The following is a 19,603-nucleotide window of genomic DNA, read 5'->3' on the forward strand; positions in this document are numbered from 1 at the left end:
CCACGCCCCCTGTTGTTTGTTGTTGTTGTCCTTGAAAACACACATGGTAAACACGGGCCCTAACTTGTTCCTTTGGTCCAAAAATGCGAGAAATACTGCAAATACTGTTGTTCACATGATAAGCGATGGTGACTGTGTGGCATCAGTTTACAGAAGTAGATAATGATAATTATTGTTAGCCGGAGGCAGCAGTGACTATCTGATTTAAAAAAAATGGGTGGGAAGCAGAAGTTCAGAGGGGAAGCAAGTGACTGTCGGTTCATGTTGCTTTTACTCGAGCGGTGAGGAGCTCCCACATCCTGCTGTGCTCTCTCTGATGAGAGGAGGAGATCGAGTGGTCTCCTCTCTGTGGTTTTTTATCATTGGACGTGAACTCTGCACAGCTCAGAGAAGGATTAGATGAAGTTTCATGTCTCTTCAGACAGAGGTTTGAGTAGAGTAGCTGATCTCACCCGTCAATGGAATAGGTTTCCATTGATAGTTGTGTCTTTTCAAGAGATATTTTGTCTAATTTCTTGCCTTCTTCACTTGTTTGAGACGATGAGTTTTGTCATACATAGAAAGAGTTGGTACACAGTTGTTTACAGTGAATATGATGAAACTGATGACTGTCCCAAGAGGGTTAGAGTCTAAATTTGCAATTTTTGGTTCCACCTTGTACATAATTATGTCGTGTTTTCACCGAGCACATTTGTAAATTGTCTCTACATTGTTTACTACATTAAGTGGCCAATTGTCCTAATTAAGTCAGCGTCATTGCTTATTTGAAAGTCACAGATGAAAAACACAAAATGGGAAGTACAGTATGAAAACAACAAATGACCTTAATATGTCACAAAATGGCCACAAAGACACACAAAGCAACTACAAATAGACACAAAATGACTACAGATGATTTCAGTAATTCTACAAAGGCCTTTGAGCCTGGGGTCCATTTTCTTATCCATTCAAAACATAGGTCTTTATTTATAAAATTGTCACTATACGATAAGAGAAACTTGTATTTGCCCTGTTGTATTGTAGTGTGAACAGCAGGATTCACTCGCTCACTGCATGAATGAATGAGACGGCACTGATGGAGGTGTTTTTGTTGCCTCTTGTTCTTTTTAAAGTCTGGCTTTAGTCAGACAAACTGTTATTTGTTTTTTATACAAATATCATGTGAACGTTCTGAGCGAGTCTTGAGTGTGAGATGGAGATAGGAGAACACTCAGACATCCAGCTTGATTATGCATTGTCAGTTTTAGCTGCAATTATGTATCACGTGCAGTGTCAAGCTGTAAAGTGAGTATATTTTTACACTGTTATTAGGTAAGGCCTTGTGATGACAGAGGAAGAGGAGGAGGAGGAGGAGGAGAGAATGAGGGGTTGGCAGCACTTGTCTTGTCCCACTGTTAAATTATTGAGGTGCAAGGCTGCTCTGCTCTCACTGAGCATGGACAAGAGTGAAGTGGACCCTCACTCTCCCTTTCTTTGCTTTCATGCGTCTCATCTCTCTCTCTCCTGTCTAGTCTTTTCCTCTTCTGTGTCGCAGGCGTGGACGTGTGTGGATGTGCTTTCAGACGTTTGGTGGTCTTTTTGTGCACTGGCTGGAGGCTGATTGGCGAAGGGCAGCTAAACGTAGCAGCACAGCGCGGTGAATGTTTAATGGGCACAACTGTGAATATTTAATGAGAGGGAGAGAGGGAGAGTCGTATATGGAAAAGGGAAAGCTGGAGATCTCTCTCTCGCTCTCTCTCAGGGTTATATGCTCCAGAGCAACACAGTGCACTGTGTCTGTCATCTCACAACATGCAAACCTTCTCTTCTTATCAAGGCTTTTATGGTGTGTGTGTTCCAGGTATTACTCATGTTGTGAGGACCTAAATCTCTTTACATTATGGGGACTTGTATTCATTAGATTATTAGGTGAAGACTAGGATGAGGTTAAGGTTAAGGAAAATGTTTGATTGTTACCTTTTCTGGCATAAACACTGGCCAAAACCTGGTCCTAATGAGGCAGATCCTCATTTCGTACTTAGTTTTAATGTGAGTTATGGTTAAGTTTTTAATTAGGCTGTCTAAAAAACTGCTTAAAATAAAATGAAGGCATGTCCGGTAAGTCCGGCCCGCGGGCCAATCTCGGCCCTCGATCAGATTTTGTACGACCAACAGCATTGGTTTAATAATGCATTATTTATGGCCAGGGATGGACTGGGACAGAAAATGGGCCTTGGTCACGTGGCATCCCCATTAGCTCAGTTATTAACCCAGCCGTGACAGACGTGTTATTTCTGACTCCAGATGTGAAAGAAAGACATTCACCTTCCCTCTGTTTCTCTTTCATCTATCCATCATCACCTCCACCCTCTGTCCGGAGCATATGGCGTCACATAGGAGCCAGCGAGAAGGAAAGTTTTCCATATAGCCACATAGCACTGAACATAGGAAGGAAAAGGTAAAAATAAATTCCACTGCGTATCCAGATTGCTTGCTTTGTCTGAAACTTTAATACACTCGGTGTTCGTCACAGTTGCTGATAAAGCTTTTCTCGTTTTAGCTGTTAAAAATAGAGAAAACTAGTGTAGCTGTAGCTGAGACCGAGTCTTTTTGTCAAGACCACGTCTGATGGTCTTCTTCTTGGTCATGTGCGACGTGGGAGTTCACATCAAGACTGATCAAGTTCACGGCTAATTTATTTACACACAGGTTTGTGCAGCCATTCATTTGGACAGGCTTAAAAGAAAAGTAACCCTAACCTTAACCTAACCACAATTCAATTCTTCGTCCTAAACTTAACCAGTTCCTCATAAATGAGGTTCTGCCTCATCAGGACCCGGTTTTGGTCTCCATGAGGACGACTGGTCCCGACGAGGCCAGTGTTCATGCCAGAGAAGCTGATAAAGAAGTGATAAGTATAAGATACACACACACATAAGTAATTACAGTGTACATGTAAGTGTGATACCAGCAGTGAAGTAACACTGTTTTCTGAACAGAGAGGTTTTTATTGAGAGTATTTATTGCACAAGTTGCAAGACTGAGAAGACAATAAAAGCAGGTACACATGTGGGAGTGGCGTCCAGCAATTGTGTGTGTGTGTGACAACTGGATCACGTAACGCCGACAATGCTTCTCCCTCTTTTGATTTTCTCTCGACGTTGTCAGCTGTCCCGCAGCAGTTTTACTGCATCGTGTTTCACATGATGTACGTTTTATATCTATATCTGCTGCAACACTAGTATGAAAAAGATGATGCTAATTTTCCTACAGAAGAGACAAAGGGCAAAGAGGCAAGAGGAAAATACATGAGCCCCATTTCCACCTATGGTCCCAGCTTGACCTGCCGTGGCACGGCACGGTTTGGTTGTGTTTCCATTACAATGTAGTATCTCCTTAACGTGGGCGGAGTCATCACTGCAACAGCTGCATGAAACTGCCGTGAATATTGACATTTTAGACATTTCCCCGGTAATTGTCTCCCCATAAATTAACGCACAGTTTTAGGATTGAAAAGTCTTTTTAACTGATCTCCAGTTTGGCATTGTTCCACTTGATTCTTGTATTGGACGTCTTGCTCATGCCTCTCTCTGTGACAGCACTCTGACGGATCAGTGGCCGGCAGTCTGGCCACGTCATGCATTGCCAGAGCAGGTACTAAAAAAGTACCAGGTACCATGCAGTGTCACTAGTGCCCTGCCGAGGTTAGGTGAGTCGAGTCACAACTCACCTATAATATATGTGTGTGTGTGTGTGTGTGTGTGTATATATATATGTATATATATATATATATATATATATATGTATATATATGTATATATATATATATATGTATATATGAGTCACGACTCACCTATAATATATATGTATATATATGTATATATACGAGATTGGCTATTTTGCCCATATATGTGATATATAATATATGTATATGTATATATATATATATATATATGTGTATGTATATATATATATATATATATATATATATATATATATATATATATATATATATATATATATATATATATATATATATATATATATATATATATACATACTGTACATATATATGTATATTAGGTGATATAGGGCCGATAATATATACCAATATCCCAGGCATCACCGACAATAGGCGTATCGTATATGGGCAAAATATCCAATCTCGTGCGTCCCAAGAAAATACAGTAAAGTCGCCTATTTTTAAAAGTCTAATTTCCATCCTGTCTCTTGACTTGTTCCAGCTACGGTTAAATTACCATCAAACCCTTTATGTAAAATGTAGGTGGCAATTTTGGCAGAAATTTAAATGATAACAATTATACTTAATTTTTTATAAGCTGATTGTATGAATTGTGCTTTTTCGTTATCCCGCAATAAGCCTTTTATATTTACATCAGGAGCTGGGTCAGCTGTTCTGTTTTTAGGTTTTTATAGCCCACAGCGGACAAACTAAACACATTTTGAATTTTAATACCAAGTGAAGGCTACAAAGGTTCTCTAACACACTTGGAAGAGAAGACTTTGAATTCTCTGTGATAATAACACATATATACAGTATATACTGATTGACTGATGAATGCCAGGGGAAAGTCTTTTTGTCATGATGTCAAATGAGCACCTCGTTTCCATGGTAACATCCTGCCCCACCTGACACACCTGACAGCCCTGATTGCATTAACATGGTCACCATAATCAGCGGGTGTCTTGTACAGTGAATAGCGTGTCTGAGGAAACTCACTCACAACTGTCACTCAGACAAACAAGTGTTTTTAAAATCAAGTAACTTTCATTAGCCGTCCACAACCTCGCCCATGAAGAGTCTCTTTAGATGATTTTAATGAAGTATGGCTGTAATTTGAAATAGTTTACACCAAAGTAAATATAATCTAAGATACTGGCATCATTCTTTTTATACTATACAGTCATTGGTGAGATCAGTGATCTATTTCAGAGGGAGTGAGTTGTCCACCGTTATTATTCAACTATCAAAATAGTTGTTAGTTGACTAATTTGTTTACTCTTTCAAACTTGTAGTCATCAGAGTCATTTGTTGACATTTCCGATTTAACAGATTCCCCCCCCTGAATCTACAGCATTACTCCTAATAATAATAGTCTCAATAATTAACCCTTTGCAGCCCAACGACTGTCATGTTCCCTTTGAAGTAATATGTACTGGTGTGGTTAGCTCTGGCAGTCTAAGTTAATGTAGTGGGCCTGACACTGAAAAGTGTTTCTGTTAACAACCTGTCAGTTTGCATATCTGATTTTTTTATTGGTGTCTGCTTTTGACTTTTTATTTTTCAAAATGCAAATCAGGTATGACCTTCACCAAACCAGGAAACCAAGCTCACAACCAAATTTGGCTCTTAATGCAAAGAAACACCCACACATAGACATAGTGCGTTCGCTGGCCCTTACCCTAACCCCTAACCCTTACCTTAACCCAATTCTAACACTAACATTAAGTCTTAATCCTCAAAAAGTCCTTTTAAGACTTAAATGTCCCCACCGTGTGTTTTGGTCCTCACAAAGATATATAAAAGAACACACACAGATTGGTGTCAATATTTGTTCTCAATTTGGTTTTTATTATCTCAATTTACATGAAGGCTTTTTCTTGCATAAGGCTGGTCTTTTCCCAAGAGGAGCATGTTTGTCCAGTTACAAACCCTCACGCCCAGTTGTTCTCCCTTCTGTTTGATGCCTTTTCACTGATGTCATGGCTTCACGTCGACAATAAACACCTGCCTGCAGGCTATTGACGAGGTTACAATTGTTAGCTTATCCCTCCTGAAAGCTGCTCTGCAGCTCCAACAACTGTTTGTAGTATCTCAAATTCAGTTGAATTATGTTGCTTGATTGGAGTGTGCGCTCCCAGTGACTTAACCACAACCTGCACAGTTTGCGTGTGCATAGCGCGCGTGTGTGTGTGTGTGTGTGTTTGTGTCCGCTCTATGGTTACAAACAAAACAGCCTTTTCATTGTTGAAGTCCTGTTTAAATAAAAGGTCTCATTCAGGACGTTTTGCCTTGGCACAGTTTTGTGAGTTGTGTGCAATGGTGCAGGTTTTGTGAAGACTTCACTGAAATGCTGTATAACCTTCACTTGACATCATTGTAATATTTTTTTTCTGTTATAATCTCTAATTCTTTAATAACCCATCAGCATAATGTAAACCAGGTGATCAGAGAGAGCAAACAACACTTGTGTTTCACATCCTTTGCAAATTCTACTGTCACAGGAGCTTTTTGATGAATCTCGGGCCACTCACAGAGAGAAAGGGCTTCCTCCTATTGGCTGCTTTAGTACAAATACTCTGTACACAGGTGGAATGATTGCTACTCTTGAAAGAGTCTAAAAGAGAGGCAGACAATAAATGCCACATGTGTCAGGGTTGCTGCTGTTTTTCCAGTTTAGTGAAATGTGAAAGCAGGAGTGCTGTTTCAGTCATGTGACTTCTACCCTTTTTCACTTTTATCAATAGGCCAAGTCTTCCACCTCAGTCTAGGGTAAAAAAAAAAAAAAGGAAAAGAATGTGATATAAATTCTGTTTCCATTTACATTATTTTATGCACTTATTGAAACCGCTCATAAAAACAGGTCGATGGAAACCGCCTTTAACCCTTTAACACCAAGTGTATCGCAGACAACACTTTGCATTACGTAAGTTTGTGCCATCGTAAGAAATTGCAGCGGTTTCTGAAAACCAATATGTGGTTATTATGGTCATTTCACTCGCGCTGTTGCAGGATGTCTCAAACAAATGTTATTTTAAATGTGTGTTAAACTGTTCAAATTTAACACACAAAATGTGGTGGTCGTGTAAAAGTAGTGTTTTTTTCTAAATAAAGCTAACGTTGTTAACATGCATTTAATGTAAATAACTGCCAGATATTGAAAGTTATTCTGGAAAGATGGGCATTTTCTGGCCCTTTTTATAGTTAAGACATGCAAAAAATAAAGGTCCAGATATAGTACATTTTGATGCTTAAGTGTTAAAGGGTTAATGTCTGATCCTGACTGGAGATCGTTCCACTAACTTCAACATAAGTACGCTTCTCTTGAGATGAGAGACCATAAATGTGTGGAAAAACTCCTCCTTGATCTATCCGACTATTATGATTAGATGCATGAAACTATACTTTACCGTCTGCATGAAGTGCTTCCTGTCTGGGAATAACCAAGAGAGGTGTGTGTGTGCGCGTGTGTGCGCGTGCCAGTGGACTCTTCAATGGATAGTTTTAACATAATGAGCATCAAGGCTTCACTCTGTCACGATCAAGGCTGAAAACCCAAGCTGAGTTATTTATATTATGCTGGAATACAGATGCCAATATTTGCCTGTAAATGTGATGAGTGTATTTTTATTGAAGCACTTGTTCTCATGCATGTTTTTCCACACACACATTCCCCTTGTGAGCGGTTCTTTTCACGATCGACACCCAGTGTAAACAACGCTGTCATACCTCCGTTGTGATAGGACGGAGGAGTAATTGTTAAGAAAAGTGGTTTATTAACCATAATATACACAGAAATGAAAAAAGAAGGCCATTGATTGACATTGTCTTTTTATCTTTGTTAAAACATACTTCCTAAATTAACCACAATGCAACTGTTGGAGATGAGGGTTTTTTTTTCTTTTATTAGTGGTGAAGACTTCACCGTCTTTTAAATGTTAAGTAAATATTTGAGGCAATAACTTTTCCCTTGTTTTATTATCTTTTCATTTAATCGCATGAGCACAACATTCATATCATGGAGTTGTCCTTATTTCCTCATGCCGTAATGTTACTTTTTTAAGTAAAATTAACCTCTCAACAGGTATAGTCATGGATTGAAAAGGTTGTGCACAGCTTTGATGCTGATGAGCTTTCAGGTGCACTCTGACATGGTAACAGTGACCTGGCAGAGTACTTGTGATCAGAGGAATTTGCCTTTAATCTCATTTTGTATTTACTTGGTCACAGCACACAGTACAGCAGAGATAACTGTAAGACACCATGTATAGTTGCTGTTTATGTTTAAATGTGTTATTATTATTATTATTATTACTATTATTATTATTATTATTATACTTTGGATTTTCTCCGTGCAGATTTGATGGAAAAATGAAAACAGCAGCACAGACCAAAATACAAGACGAGGGATGGGAATAAACATCTAACTAATTATTATACTAACAAATGTGATCGATGCAGCAATGGTGAAGTGGAAAGGGAACTTGGCTTGTAAATGGAGGGTTGCCAGTTTGAGTCCCCACCAGATCAAAGGGCTGGGGTACCTCTGAGCAAGGCACCAACCCCCATTGCTCCCTGGGAGCGCCACTCAGTGGCTGCCCACTGCTCCTAATTCTAGGAAGGTTCCTAGTAGAGGATGGGTTAAATGCAGAGAAAGAATTTCCCTAAGGGATTAATAAAGTAGTAGTAGAAGAAGAAGATAATGCTGTTGAATATCCATCTAGCATTTTTACTTGAAATGCTCATCCCTGTCTTTGACGGTGTCTGTGGTTCCAACAGGTTACGTTGAGTAAATTGCTTTGAAGTCTCCTAACCTTTCTTAGCCACAGAATTATTATAATTAAAATGTTCTCATGATAGACTCATTCATTGATCAGCTTTATAAAACTCTGTGTTGTAGTCAGAAGAGCTGATGTTTGTCGATGGAAAACTGAATCCTCTCGACTGAGGAGCTGGAGCTATCTAATGTTGTTTTGTTCTATTTTCCTCTATGGTGCCAGAGTTCTTTCAGGCAAAGGTCAGGACCCCAGAATAACTTCATTCCTCTTCGATAACCTTCCTCTTACTGGAGAGTGTTCCAGCTGATGCTGCTTTTTTCCCCTCACAGTGGAAACACCCCCATATTATTGAATTATAAAGAAGAGTATAAACCCACTGCTGCCTTTTCCCCACAGGCAGAAGTTTAAAGGAGGTAAAACTGCAGTAGCGTTTGTTATCCTGTTGTTCAAAGTGAACTTTTCGAACTAAGCGCTCGTCGTGGGTCCTGGCGGGGACACAGACTCTTTTCACAAGGCAGCGCAGCAACATGTTGTTAATGGTCTCTCCCTGCAGGTCAGCTAAGGCCTGCTAAGGTCTGTTTAAGCTCCTTTTAATGGATCAACTTAACTCACCCATTGCGCCACACACCGTGAACAGAGCGCATGATTGTGAAAGTGAGAGGGAAGAAGGATACACAGTGTGTCACTGCATGTTTCAGTTGAGTCACTCCAATATCTTCTCAGATGCCCACAAACGCGGATCCATTGTGCTCTCGTTTGAAAATAGAAATTTAAGAACTATGACTCAGCAAGTCCTCTTCCCATAATCACAAGTTTAACTTAATCTGCAGTGGGTTTCACAATGTGCATGCACGACTCGCGCTCAGAGCGAATTCCGGGGGCAGCAACACGGTCACAATGAATTCAACTTGTGTGACAGTGTTCTGCAGAGGAGGTGGAAATAAAAGCTCTTTTTTATTTGGTAGCTGTGAAAATCTGTAGACCTGTGCAGAGGTTAACATGGCCTCATTACAACTAATGAAAACGGTGGGTATTGAGAGTGGCTTAAGGGCCAACAGTGCAGTCTGAACTGGAACAGGCTTGGTCTGAACAATTGAGCGAAATTTGATCAAAATTCTGCCTTCTGCAATTTTCAAATCGCAGAAGGAGCAAAACCCAAACCCCAAAACCCCAAAACCGTCTTTGTTTCTCAGAGATCTGCACAAATATCACACAGTAATTATTTTAAATATGTTGAATATGAGAATACTGTAATAATGACTGTTCCCTCTGATATCAGGAATCATATCGCGATAATAATTCCTGTCAAAATAATTGCAGTGTTGCCTTGTTCCTCCTGTAGTGTTTTTGTGGTTACAGCGACAGAACCAGTCCTAATTTGAGAAGGATCTAGGGGGAGGAAGTGCTGCACTTGTGTCACGTAAACATATTAGTCTGACTTACATTAAACTGAGCTAGTCTTAGTCGGACTAACATACCTGGATAATGTGATTCATAGTCCGATTACTCCTGCATGTATATACGTGTAGTCGGACTGGAGTCGGACTTGGTGTTCTGTGCTGGAAATCATGTATGACGATTAACATGTAAAGCAAAAGCAGGTACGAAACATACGGAACCACAGCACGATCCTGAAGCACCAGGTACAGCGCCACCTACGGAGGTGGAGTTAGACGTACACGACCAATAAATCGATTTTCTCCTCTGTATTTATTCTTGGACTTTGTCAAGTTGTCCAATTGCCTGTCTTAGTGGGACTACGACCTTAGCTCGATTAAACTGTGCCTGGAAATGCGCCGACTTGTGAAGTGTGGAATAGTTTGTTGTTGTTTGCCGAACCTGAATAACCTGTAAAATTCTGCCTCTGCATATACATCGTAAAACTGGCATGTAACTGCTGGATGTCAACATGAATGCACACTGCTGTCTGAGGCCTGTTCCTGACACACACAAGCTGTTTCAAATAGGTTCAAACTTCCATATTTTTGTGTCATGCTCATGAATGGCATGGAGGAAGTGACCACCAGCAGAGACGGAGCTTAGACCTCAAAGGAGAACAGGAAGACAAAACTTAGTGTGTGTGTGTGTGTGTATGTGTATGTGTGTGTGACACTTGGCAAGTGACGTGACACATTTAACACAGAATAAATGTAAGAGCAGAAAGTTGCTCTGTGTTCGGCTACAAGAAGACTTAAAATTTTACCATATTTTTGATAAAACTTATAATAATTTAGTAATGTATATCAATGTCCAGATATCAGTACCACCTGGACATAGTACACCAATTCCAACAGCCTGGTACTTTTATTTATGGGTGCAGTCCACGTTAGCCTCTCTTGAAGCTCTCTTGAGATGAGTCCTTGGATTGTTTGGCTGCTAATAATGCATCTAGTGGTGGATCCATGTTTTGTTGCTTGGGAATGGAAGCACACATTTGTCAACCACATTCGATTTGAGCCTTCATAGACAAAGTTCTGCCTTTCAAAATGTGGCCGGGGCTGGATAATACATCAATAACAGTATATATTGTGATATAATTGTCTCATAAGTATTATGATGATAACAAATGTTCAGCTTGTAATACACTTACTGTGACACAACACATTATTATTACTGTGACAGTTTGGCCTCAGGTTTTCAAATGATTTGGTTGTTTTTTTATTCATTAAAAAAAAAGTTTAAACCACAATTAACTCAGTTTTTCAACTTTCACTCTGAAGCAAAGCTCAGCTCGTTTATCAGGATCAAATTGTAAATCGGGATTGATTGTCATATGTTTTTGGCGGTTTCACCATTTTACATTATAATGCAGAGCTAAGAATGGTGGTATATATCACTTACAGGGGATTGACATTGTTATTTAGTTGTAATCTGACTTGTGCAGTGTTGTGTGTGGAGTGCTTTCACTCATTCATTGATGCAGCTGGACTTTTTAAACAGAAACTGTCAGGGTGAGGTAATTAAATTGTGACTGTTGCCTTTTTGCTTTGTAAGACTCAGCGTTGGCCCACTGACAGCAGACTGACCTCGCTCAGTGACGAGGCATCAGACTGGAGTCACTTGTCGAACGAGAAGGAAATGATGGGAATGGAAAGAAAGAAATCAAATGAAATCATCGTCAGAAAATTCGCCTCGTCATTTTTTTGTACGCTTCCATCTGTCGGCCTGTCTCTGTCTCTCACTTTCTGACTCATTTTGTCTTGGTGTCTGCTTGGCGATGCAGAGCTGGCCAGGTCAGTGTGATTCAGAGACGTAAGCCGGAGGAGGATTGGATCTATTTATAGTCTTGTCTGCTGTGGGCCACACTGACCCAAAGTCTGCTTTTCTTTCTGCCCGCCTGTCGTTTTCTGACAGACTGTCATTCAGTCGTCTCGTATCACTTGATCTTCCTTTCATCCCGTCTTACCCAGGGACACGGAGACCTTACCTTTGCTGCTTCCAGTGTTTGAACAAGCTTTGAGATCCTCAGACACGCGTACAATATAATACTCGACGTGTCTTGTATTTATAAAATGTTCATTTTATTCCTTTTCTTGGGATGTGCAAACACTTTAATTGGTCTATTTCCCAGTGGCGTCAAACACTGATCCCAGGAATGAGATAAAGTTTTTCTTTTTAGAAAAAGAAAGATACAGAAAAAGACCAAATATAAGTGATATATATGTTCTTTATATTGTATGCTTTGGTGCGTATTATAGTGGGGATTTGTGGTCATGTACATGGCTTCCATTAGTTGATGAGTACTGTATATGAGGTTTAGATGTGTTATTATGAATATACTCTACGCTTTCATTACACACTGATATATTGTTTTTTTTTAAGAGCAGCTATTTGTTCTGTTGAGATGCATTCAGTAAGTGAGTTGAGCCAGTGTGAGTAATATGGGAGGATATTTTTAGATTTCCAGTTCTAAAAGACAACTTCCTTGGCAGTAGTAAGAGAAATGAAAAATGCATTTTTATTTATTTTTTTGACCTGATTGGATTGGTTTTGTGTATGAAATGTCAAAAATGATAAGTAATGCTCAACATATGATACTAAAGCTCAAAGTACTGACTTAATTCCTTAAAAAGTCAAAAAGTATTTTGGTATTCTGTGTCGGGGCATGAAAATATGTTGCTGGGAGGCCAGAGAGGAAAACATACATGTTCAACCTCCACCAACAGTGCAAACCACTTTGTTTGAAACCAGTAGAAGATTAATTTCTTGTAATTCTCTAAATTAGGCTTTGTTTTCATCCTAAACATTGACAACAATAGTACAGTGATATATTATTGTCAGTATATGCTGTGTCTCTGAATGGCCTTTATTTATGCCCAGTGTTGATGACGTTACACTAAACACTGGGCAGCATGTCGTGGAGAAGCGGTTGTGTGCATTGGTTGTGGATAATCATGCTAATGTGCAGCTCTGCTGAGGGAGCAGACCTCCATATTTGTTCCAATCAGATGATGGAGAAGAGCACATGGCAACCATGGTCTTTGTTGACTCACGCTGTCCCCGAGGACAGGAGACACTAATGATTCAAAGACATGTCGTGATAAGTCCAATAAAACTCATCATCATCGCACACTCATGAAAAGTTTGAATATGAAGTTTGATGTCCCCGTTTAGTTTGGTTATTCTTGTGTGTTTCTTTGTCCTCAGGCAGAAGTTCATTGATGTACCCAGAGAAGGCAGATTGTTTTTATGCCTCAATGCCAGAGACGGTCACTATTTTTCTGGTTTATATCTGTACTGTCCTTTTTATTGTGAAAGCAATGTGTCAAGAACTATTTGATGACATCTCTTCAGATTTGGTGGTCAAAGGTCACTGTTTGTGTGTTGTCCACATGACCTCTCAGTAACAACTCCAGGTAATCAGACGTGGTGCTTAAAGGTCAACGTCAGAGTGACCTGGCAAGGAATGAAAAAGCAAAACCTACGATGTTGATGGTCAAAGGTGACTATTCCCTTGTGAACGCAGTATGTGTGTCAGATATACCATAATCTGATCTCCCGCGTCATGGCAACAATATATTCCTTGAGCTATTTTTTCCACCTCTACATTGAGAAACAAAGATTTACATTTTATTTTATTTGGCTGTGTGTTTATTAGAGCTGTGATTTGATTTACTCTTTGAGCGGTTTATGGTCATTTGTACGTGTAGCTGTGCTCTGTTGAATTGCATAGAGAGAGAGAGAGATGTTCATGTTGTTTCCTTATGGTTTCATCGAGCTTTGTTTGTTTCATTTAACCTGTGTATTTCCTGTATGCACTGAGGAGTTTTAGTGAGGAAACCCTGAGCTTCTTAACCCTGTAACACAGAGCATATCGCTGTTATTATGCAATGGTTTGTGCTATCGGATAAATTCCAGTGGTTTCTGAAAGCTGAGAAGTTGTTTGAGCTGTTAAGCTGTTTGTCAGCGTCTTTGTCATCAGAGAGGAGAGAGTTGGAAACTAACTACTAACAACTCAATGTTAATTTAAATATGTTTTGTACTTGATTTAAAATTGAACATGCAAAATCTGGTGTTCATGTGGGTTTTTCTTCATTTTAAATTGTTAATACACTATTTTAACATCCAGTAAACTGTAAAAAAACAAAACAAAAAACTGCCAGATATTGACAGTTATTCTGGAAAAATGGCCAAAAGCACTTACTCACAGGACATTTTCTGGCCCTTTTATGGGAACAATAGTAAGCAAATATATGAAATTTGATGTTGAGGTTTTTATTCAAGGTTACATGGCTGTAGGGCTACATTCATGTATGGGTTTGAATGGCCGCCACCACCACAACATTCAAATCACTTTAATTCCATTAAGTCTGGGTTTACAGAAGAGTGTGGTTGTATGGAGAGCCTGCAGTTACCCTCCATGTTCCATGACACTGATCAGCCTCTTTCAAACGGTTTCTCTTGTTTCTAATCTTTTCTTTAGAATCCATCCCTCTGAAGCATGCACTTATTCTCTCATCGTCCTATTGAAATTCCTCACTTGGGCTTCTAGTGTTTTAAGAAGCCAGCTGCCTGCCAGAGCTGCCTGCCATCACAAGCATAATAATAATAATACTGACATCTCAAGGCGCGCATTGAAAAGTGGCTGATCCAAAATCTAAGAATAAAAGCAGCCAAAATAGCCCCGTTTGACTCTGAGAAGAAGGTTCAGGAATGTCTTTTTCTTTCTCGTGTGGGACAGATTTGAGCTTGTGTGTGTTTGTGAGGTCTGAAGGCCTGCGTGTTCATGTTTGTACTCGGACACTTGGAGGATAAAAGCGGCAGCTGATTGGCTTACTGTGTGGGTCAAAGGTGTGAGGTCAAACTGAATGCAGGATTGGCATTCTCGTGTGAGCAGATTAAAGGAAAATAAGAGTTAAATTTCACAATCTAATCTGTAGTCACACTGTCCTTAACTTCTTCTTCTTCTGCTAAATAAGTTAGTGTTTGGTTGCTTTCCACCCTCTGCTGGTATAAATCATAATTAACATGTGAGTTACAGGAAAATGACACACAAATCAAACGGTTAATTAATTATTCCAGTTTAAAAGAAATTCTTACTTCTTAATGACAGTCGACAGAGTAATGAAAGGACTGTGGTCACACTCAGGACCGCATTCTTTTCATTGTCATGTTGCAAATGCTTTGTTTGCACAGAAGACCACAAATGACATAATCACCTTGTTGTCGTGGATTCATTTGCTCGGTGTTTGCTGTGGAGGAAGCAAGTTCCTCTGCCTGTGTTTTTCCTGCCAGGCCTCTGGATTTGAACAAACCGAAACCTTCTCTAACCTCAGGTTTACCTCCGCCCTTATAGGTGGGTTCTTGATGACATACAACTTGAATAATTTCCTCTTTGACCGTGTCCTAGTGAGGGATCTCAGTTGACCATAACTAACCACCCCAGCTCAAAGTGAGGGAGTGGTTTCCTGCCACATCTGCAGAAAGATGAAGTTCACCTACAATTTCTTGATGACCATTTACTTTCCTAATCAATCAGCAACCATTATTTCCCTCTGCTGACTCATCAGGGTTCAACTTGTTTACTTTACACATTTTCCTCTGTCGTGACAGGTTTCAACTCCTCTCCTCTCCTCTCCTCTCCTCTCCTCTCCTCTCCTCTCCTCTCCAGCTCTCATTTCCAAAGATGCACGACATTTAGATAATTACTTCAGCACTAATTACGCCGATGTAGACATTTGCCACATTGTTTTCACTGTGGATGGCTTTTTTTTAAAATGTAATTTGGCAGCCTGTTATGATCAATTTACTATTTTTTAGATTGTTTATTTGTTGTATCTATTCAGTTAAGTTCATATGACAGAAAAAAACCCTATCTAATCCTCACATCATCATCAGTTGGAACCAGCATCTTTAAAAGTTAATATGTTGATGATCAATAGCTTCTTCTTATTATTATTATTATTTTTATTTTTATTATAATTATTGATGACTGTTACGTCTCTGTGTGCTTTTGTATTTGGACATTTCTGGAAGAAACTAATAAATATGCACAATTACAGCTCATCAGCTGAAAGGTCTGGCAGGGGCGTCGTTGTGTCAGCCGGTTCGAGGGTCACCAGGTCGCGGCTCGGATGACTATCTTTGGCGACAACTTCTTCTGTTGTCGAAATGTTGTTTTCTGCTTGGTGAACGGGGCGCAATACTCCACCTGCTGGTGGGGTGGAAATTCAGTTGTCTCGGCGCACCCGACGCGCTCTTTGCGGTTCCAAAATCTGGGCTACACGTGCAGAAGTATACCAGGGCCTTTAGATGCGACTGTGTTTCTCTGTTATGCCTGATGCACACACAGAGGCTCATCCTTCCCCTCAGACCATCAACATATAGTTTACCTCTGACACTAAGACATGTCATCTAATGTGTCTGTCTGTATCAGTCCTACTTCCTATCCATCAGTCCTAAATGTACACACACACACACACACACACACACACACACACACTCTCACACACTCTCTTGCCATTAGAATCATTAACTGGACACTGATTATATTAAGGCCGGACCCACAAGACTAATTTCAATTCAATAAAGCTTGTGTTCGTGAGTGTGTGTTTGTTCAGTATATACCTGCGTGTTTGTGCAAGCTCTTCTCAGTAGACAGCCCTCGGCCTCCCAGCTCGTCTTTGCTTTGTCGCACCTTTATTTAATTTTATCTGTTTGTATTTGTTTTGTGTTTGTCCAGCGTCTTTGAGTGTCCAGAAAAATTATTATTTATCTTCATGTTGACAATATTTTTTCTGTCCCCTTCAGTTTAAGCCCTTTTGATTTCACTTACGACATGGTGTTGATTAAAAATGCTTTTGTCAATGCAGTCACAGTACAATGTGTAGTGAAACGCATTCACATCTGTACAAAAACATTTAATTACCCTACAAATATTACATTTAACATTTCAAAGTATTTTATAGTAAAATCCACTGCACATACAAAGTAAACTAAAATAATAGAAACAAATAAAATGGTTGCAAAATAGACTGCGATGGTGTATTCATTTGAATTAACTGTTTCAGATGATTTGTTTTTAATGGAAATCTATTTCTATTTTTCTTTTTATTTACCTGCAAAATGAAATGTATTTCATGTATTAGAGGTAGCTTTCAATCAATGTGAAATGTATGTTTACAGAAGTACAGGAGAGATGGTTTTTTTCTTAAGAGAAGGCACTTTTAAAAAAAAAAAAAAAGGGAGGTCCTGCCATTTTGTTCACAAGCTTATTCTGGGTTTGTGTTTGGTTATACTTCAATCCCACGTGGGAAATTCATGTTTTATACTTAGAATGAATATAAATCATTTCTTTGTCATTTGAATAAAAAAAAAAAGCTTTATTGAAGAAATGATACTGGACACAAATCCCTGCAGTCTGTGGATAAATAAATAAGTTTCTCCTTCTGTCCTCAGATCACCAGAAATTGGAGCGGGAGGCGAGAATCTGCCGTCTGCTCAAACATCCAAATATAGGTGAGTCAACAGACTTATGGATCAGCAGCAACAACCGTGTTGTGTTCATACCCAAGTCTGGGAGAAGCTTTACAGATACAAAAAGTGCACAGTGGACTTTACTTGCGGTAAACTGCTGCATTTGGAAAAAAAACAAACAAAACAAAAATGACAAAACAATACATTTGTCAACACTGTTTGCATTTCTATTGACTCTAAAGGTCAGTGTGTGTGACCTTTGTCACCATCTTAGCCCAGGCCTCAGGTGAGCCCACGGGGTCTTCTCTAAGAAATGACCTTTTTCACCTTAATTTGTTTCACCTCACTTCCAATTCACATAATTAGTGATAATTCCTTAAACTTAAGTTGCTGCTGCTGTTTGTCTTTACTAGTGTATCTGTTCACAGTCACTGTCCTGGTATGTACTTCTCAAATAAGATGAATTGATGATAACACCAGCATTTCACTGAAAACTGAACAACTGCTAAATGAATCTACAACTATTTTGATAATTGTCTAATGTGTTTGATGTACATTTCCTGACTTCAGCTCCTTAAATGTAAATGTAAAATGTATGCGTTTGAGAGGATGTCATCATTTTGAGGTGGATTTTCCTCCGTTTTTCTGCATTTTGTGGGCCGTAGAAAAAAAGAATCCACAGATGAATCTATCATCAACATAATGGTTAGTCGCAGCCCTAGTCTCCAGTTTGAAATTCATGTCTCATGTCATTGTTCATTCAGACCGTAGGAAAATCAGACAGTTACCTGGTCATGACATGCAGTCAGACATTTGCATAAATGCTGAAGCCAAAGAGCTGATGTCACATGTCAGCTGGTCACAAGAAGACGGTCAACACTATAACCTCTTTTACACCTAAACTAGTGGACGTAGCAAAGGCACATTGGTGTTTTCTGACATGCTGCGAACAAAACTCCAGAGCCCTGTGATCATTTCTGATTGATAAAATAATGTGTATTTATATTATTATAATATATGTTAATAGCTGGAAGAGGAATTTGCGTCATAGCGTGGCGCCAGATATGGCACACTGGCAGAAATAAAGCATGTGTCTTATGTCCCTGTATAAATGGGACTGGAGCTAAAGCTGTTAAAAACCCACATGCAGAGTCATTTGACCCTGAGTGAATGCTAATTAAACACTTTACCACTGGTGAAAAACTCTTTGACCTGTGGGAACTGGGGTATAAGTGCTCTGTTTGTGTGTGTGTGTGTGTGTGTGTGGTTAGTTCATGGCTACTACAGTAGATGTTCCCATCAGTACTTACCTAATGTCAGTGTAGCTGATGTACTGTAAAGCACAGGGTTCCCACAGGTCCTTAAAGTCCTTGAAAGCTTTTAAGTTTGAAGCCCTTGAAAGTTGTTGAAAATTGCCCTTAATAGACATGGGTCATTGAAAGTGCTTGAATTTTGTGCTTGAAAAAGGACATATTGATATTTAGATAAACGTCTCCCACCGCCGATCTTTCATGTGCCCTGAATTGCTCGATGTACGTGGACCTGTACGTTCTCTCTCTCAGGGCTACGAGGAAATAATGACGCCATTATTTTCTTGCCGCTTGTTCTGTAGTGGGCGTGGTTAATGCAGAAAGTCATGTTGTCATTCCTCATGAGCACTTCACATGAGTTCTGCACTTGAGTTTCTCATGAAGTATGAAATGTCCTGACCAGAACTAAATTTCTTCTTGTTCTTGCCATCTCGATGAAAACCCCAAAATCTCTGAAGAAATGACATCGACTGACTTTGACCAAGATCCTGCAAATCACTAAAAACTGTGGACACCATGGGTGACGCGGCGCTTACAAGCTGCCCTCCCATCTTAAGCTGTGTCAGCACATTCAGTCCTTGAAATTTGAGAGAATAGGTCCTGGAAATTCCATGAAAAGTCCTTGAATTTGATGTCAACCAAGATATGAAAACCCTGAAAGCAGACAAAATACTTAAAGTGTTTGACTTTGACACTCAAGACCAGGGTTAATGTCCCTTTGCAAGCAGTCAACATTGATCTTTATTTATTTTTCTGTAAGAATAACATGTGGTTAAGTTGTTTGCATGTAGGCGTTCTGGAAAATGTTGACATTCATTGGGTGTGGACATTCTGTGGAAAACATTCAGGGTGAAAGGTGATGTTTAGTTCGAGCCTGC

The 19,603-nt window shown here is 39.5% G+C and overlaps 1 protein-coding gene across 18 annotated transcripts in view; it reads left to right on the plus strand.

The window, feature by feature from the left end:
- Positions 1–19,603, plus strand: part of camk2g2 (calcium/calmodulin-dependent protein kinase (CaM kinase) II gamma 2) — a 56,823-nt gene that overhangs the window by 5,607 nt on the left and 31,613 nt on the right. For all 18 annotated transcript variants that reach the window (XM_044045522.1, XM_044045523.1, XM_044045514.1 and 15 more), the window contains exon 3: positions 17,398–17,457. In XM_044045522.1, coding sequence (XP_043901457.1) covers positions 17,398–17,457 — 60 coding nt within the window. The remainder of the gene's footprint in view (positions 1–17,397; positions 17,458–19,603) is intronic.

This window comes from Solea senegalensis, linkage group LG15 (genome assembly GCF_019176455.1).
Source record: "Solea senegalensis isolate Sse05_10M linkage group LG15, IFAPA_SoseM_1, whole genome shotgun sequence".
In the NCBI taxonomy this organism is placed as follows: Eukaryota; Metazoa; Chordata; class Actinopteri; order Pleuronectiformes; family Soleidae; genus Solea; species Solea senegalensis.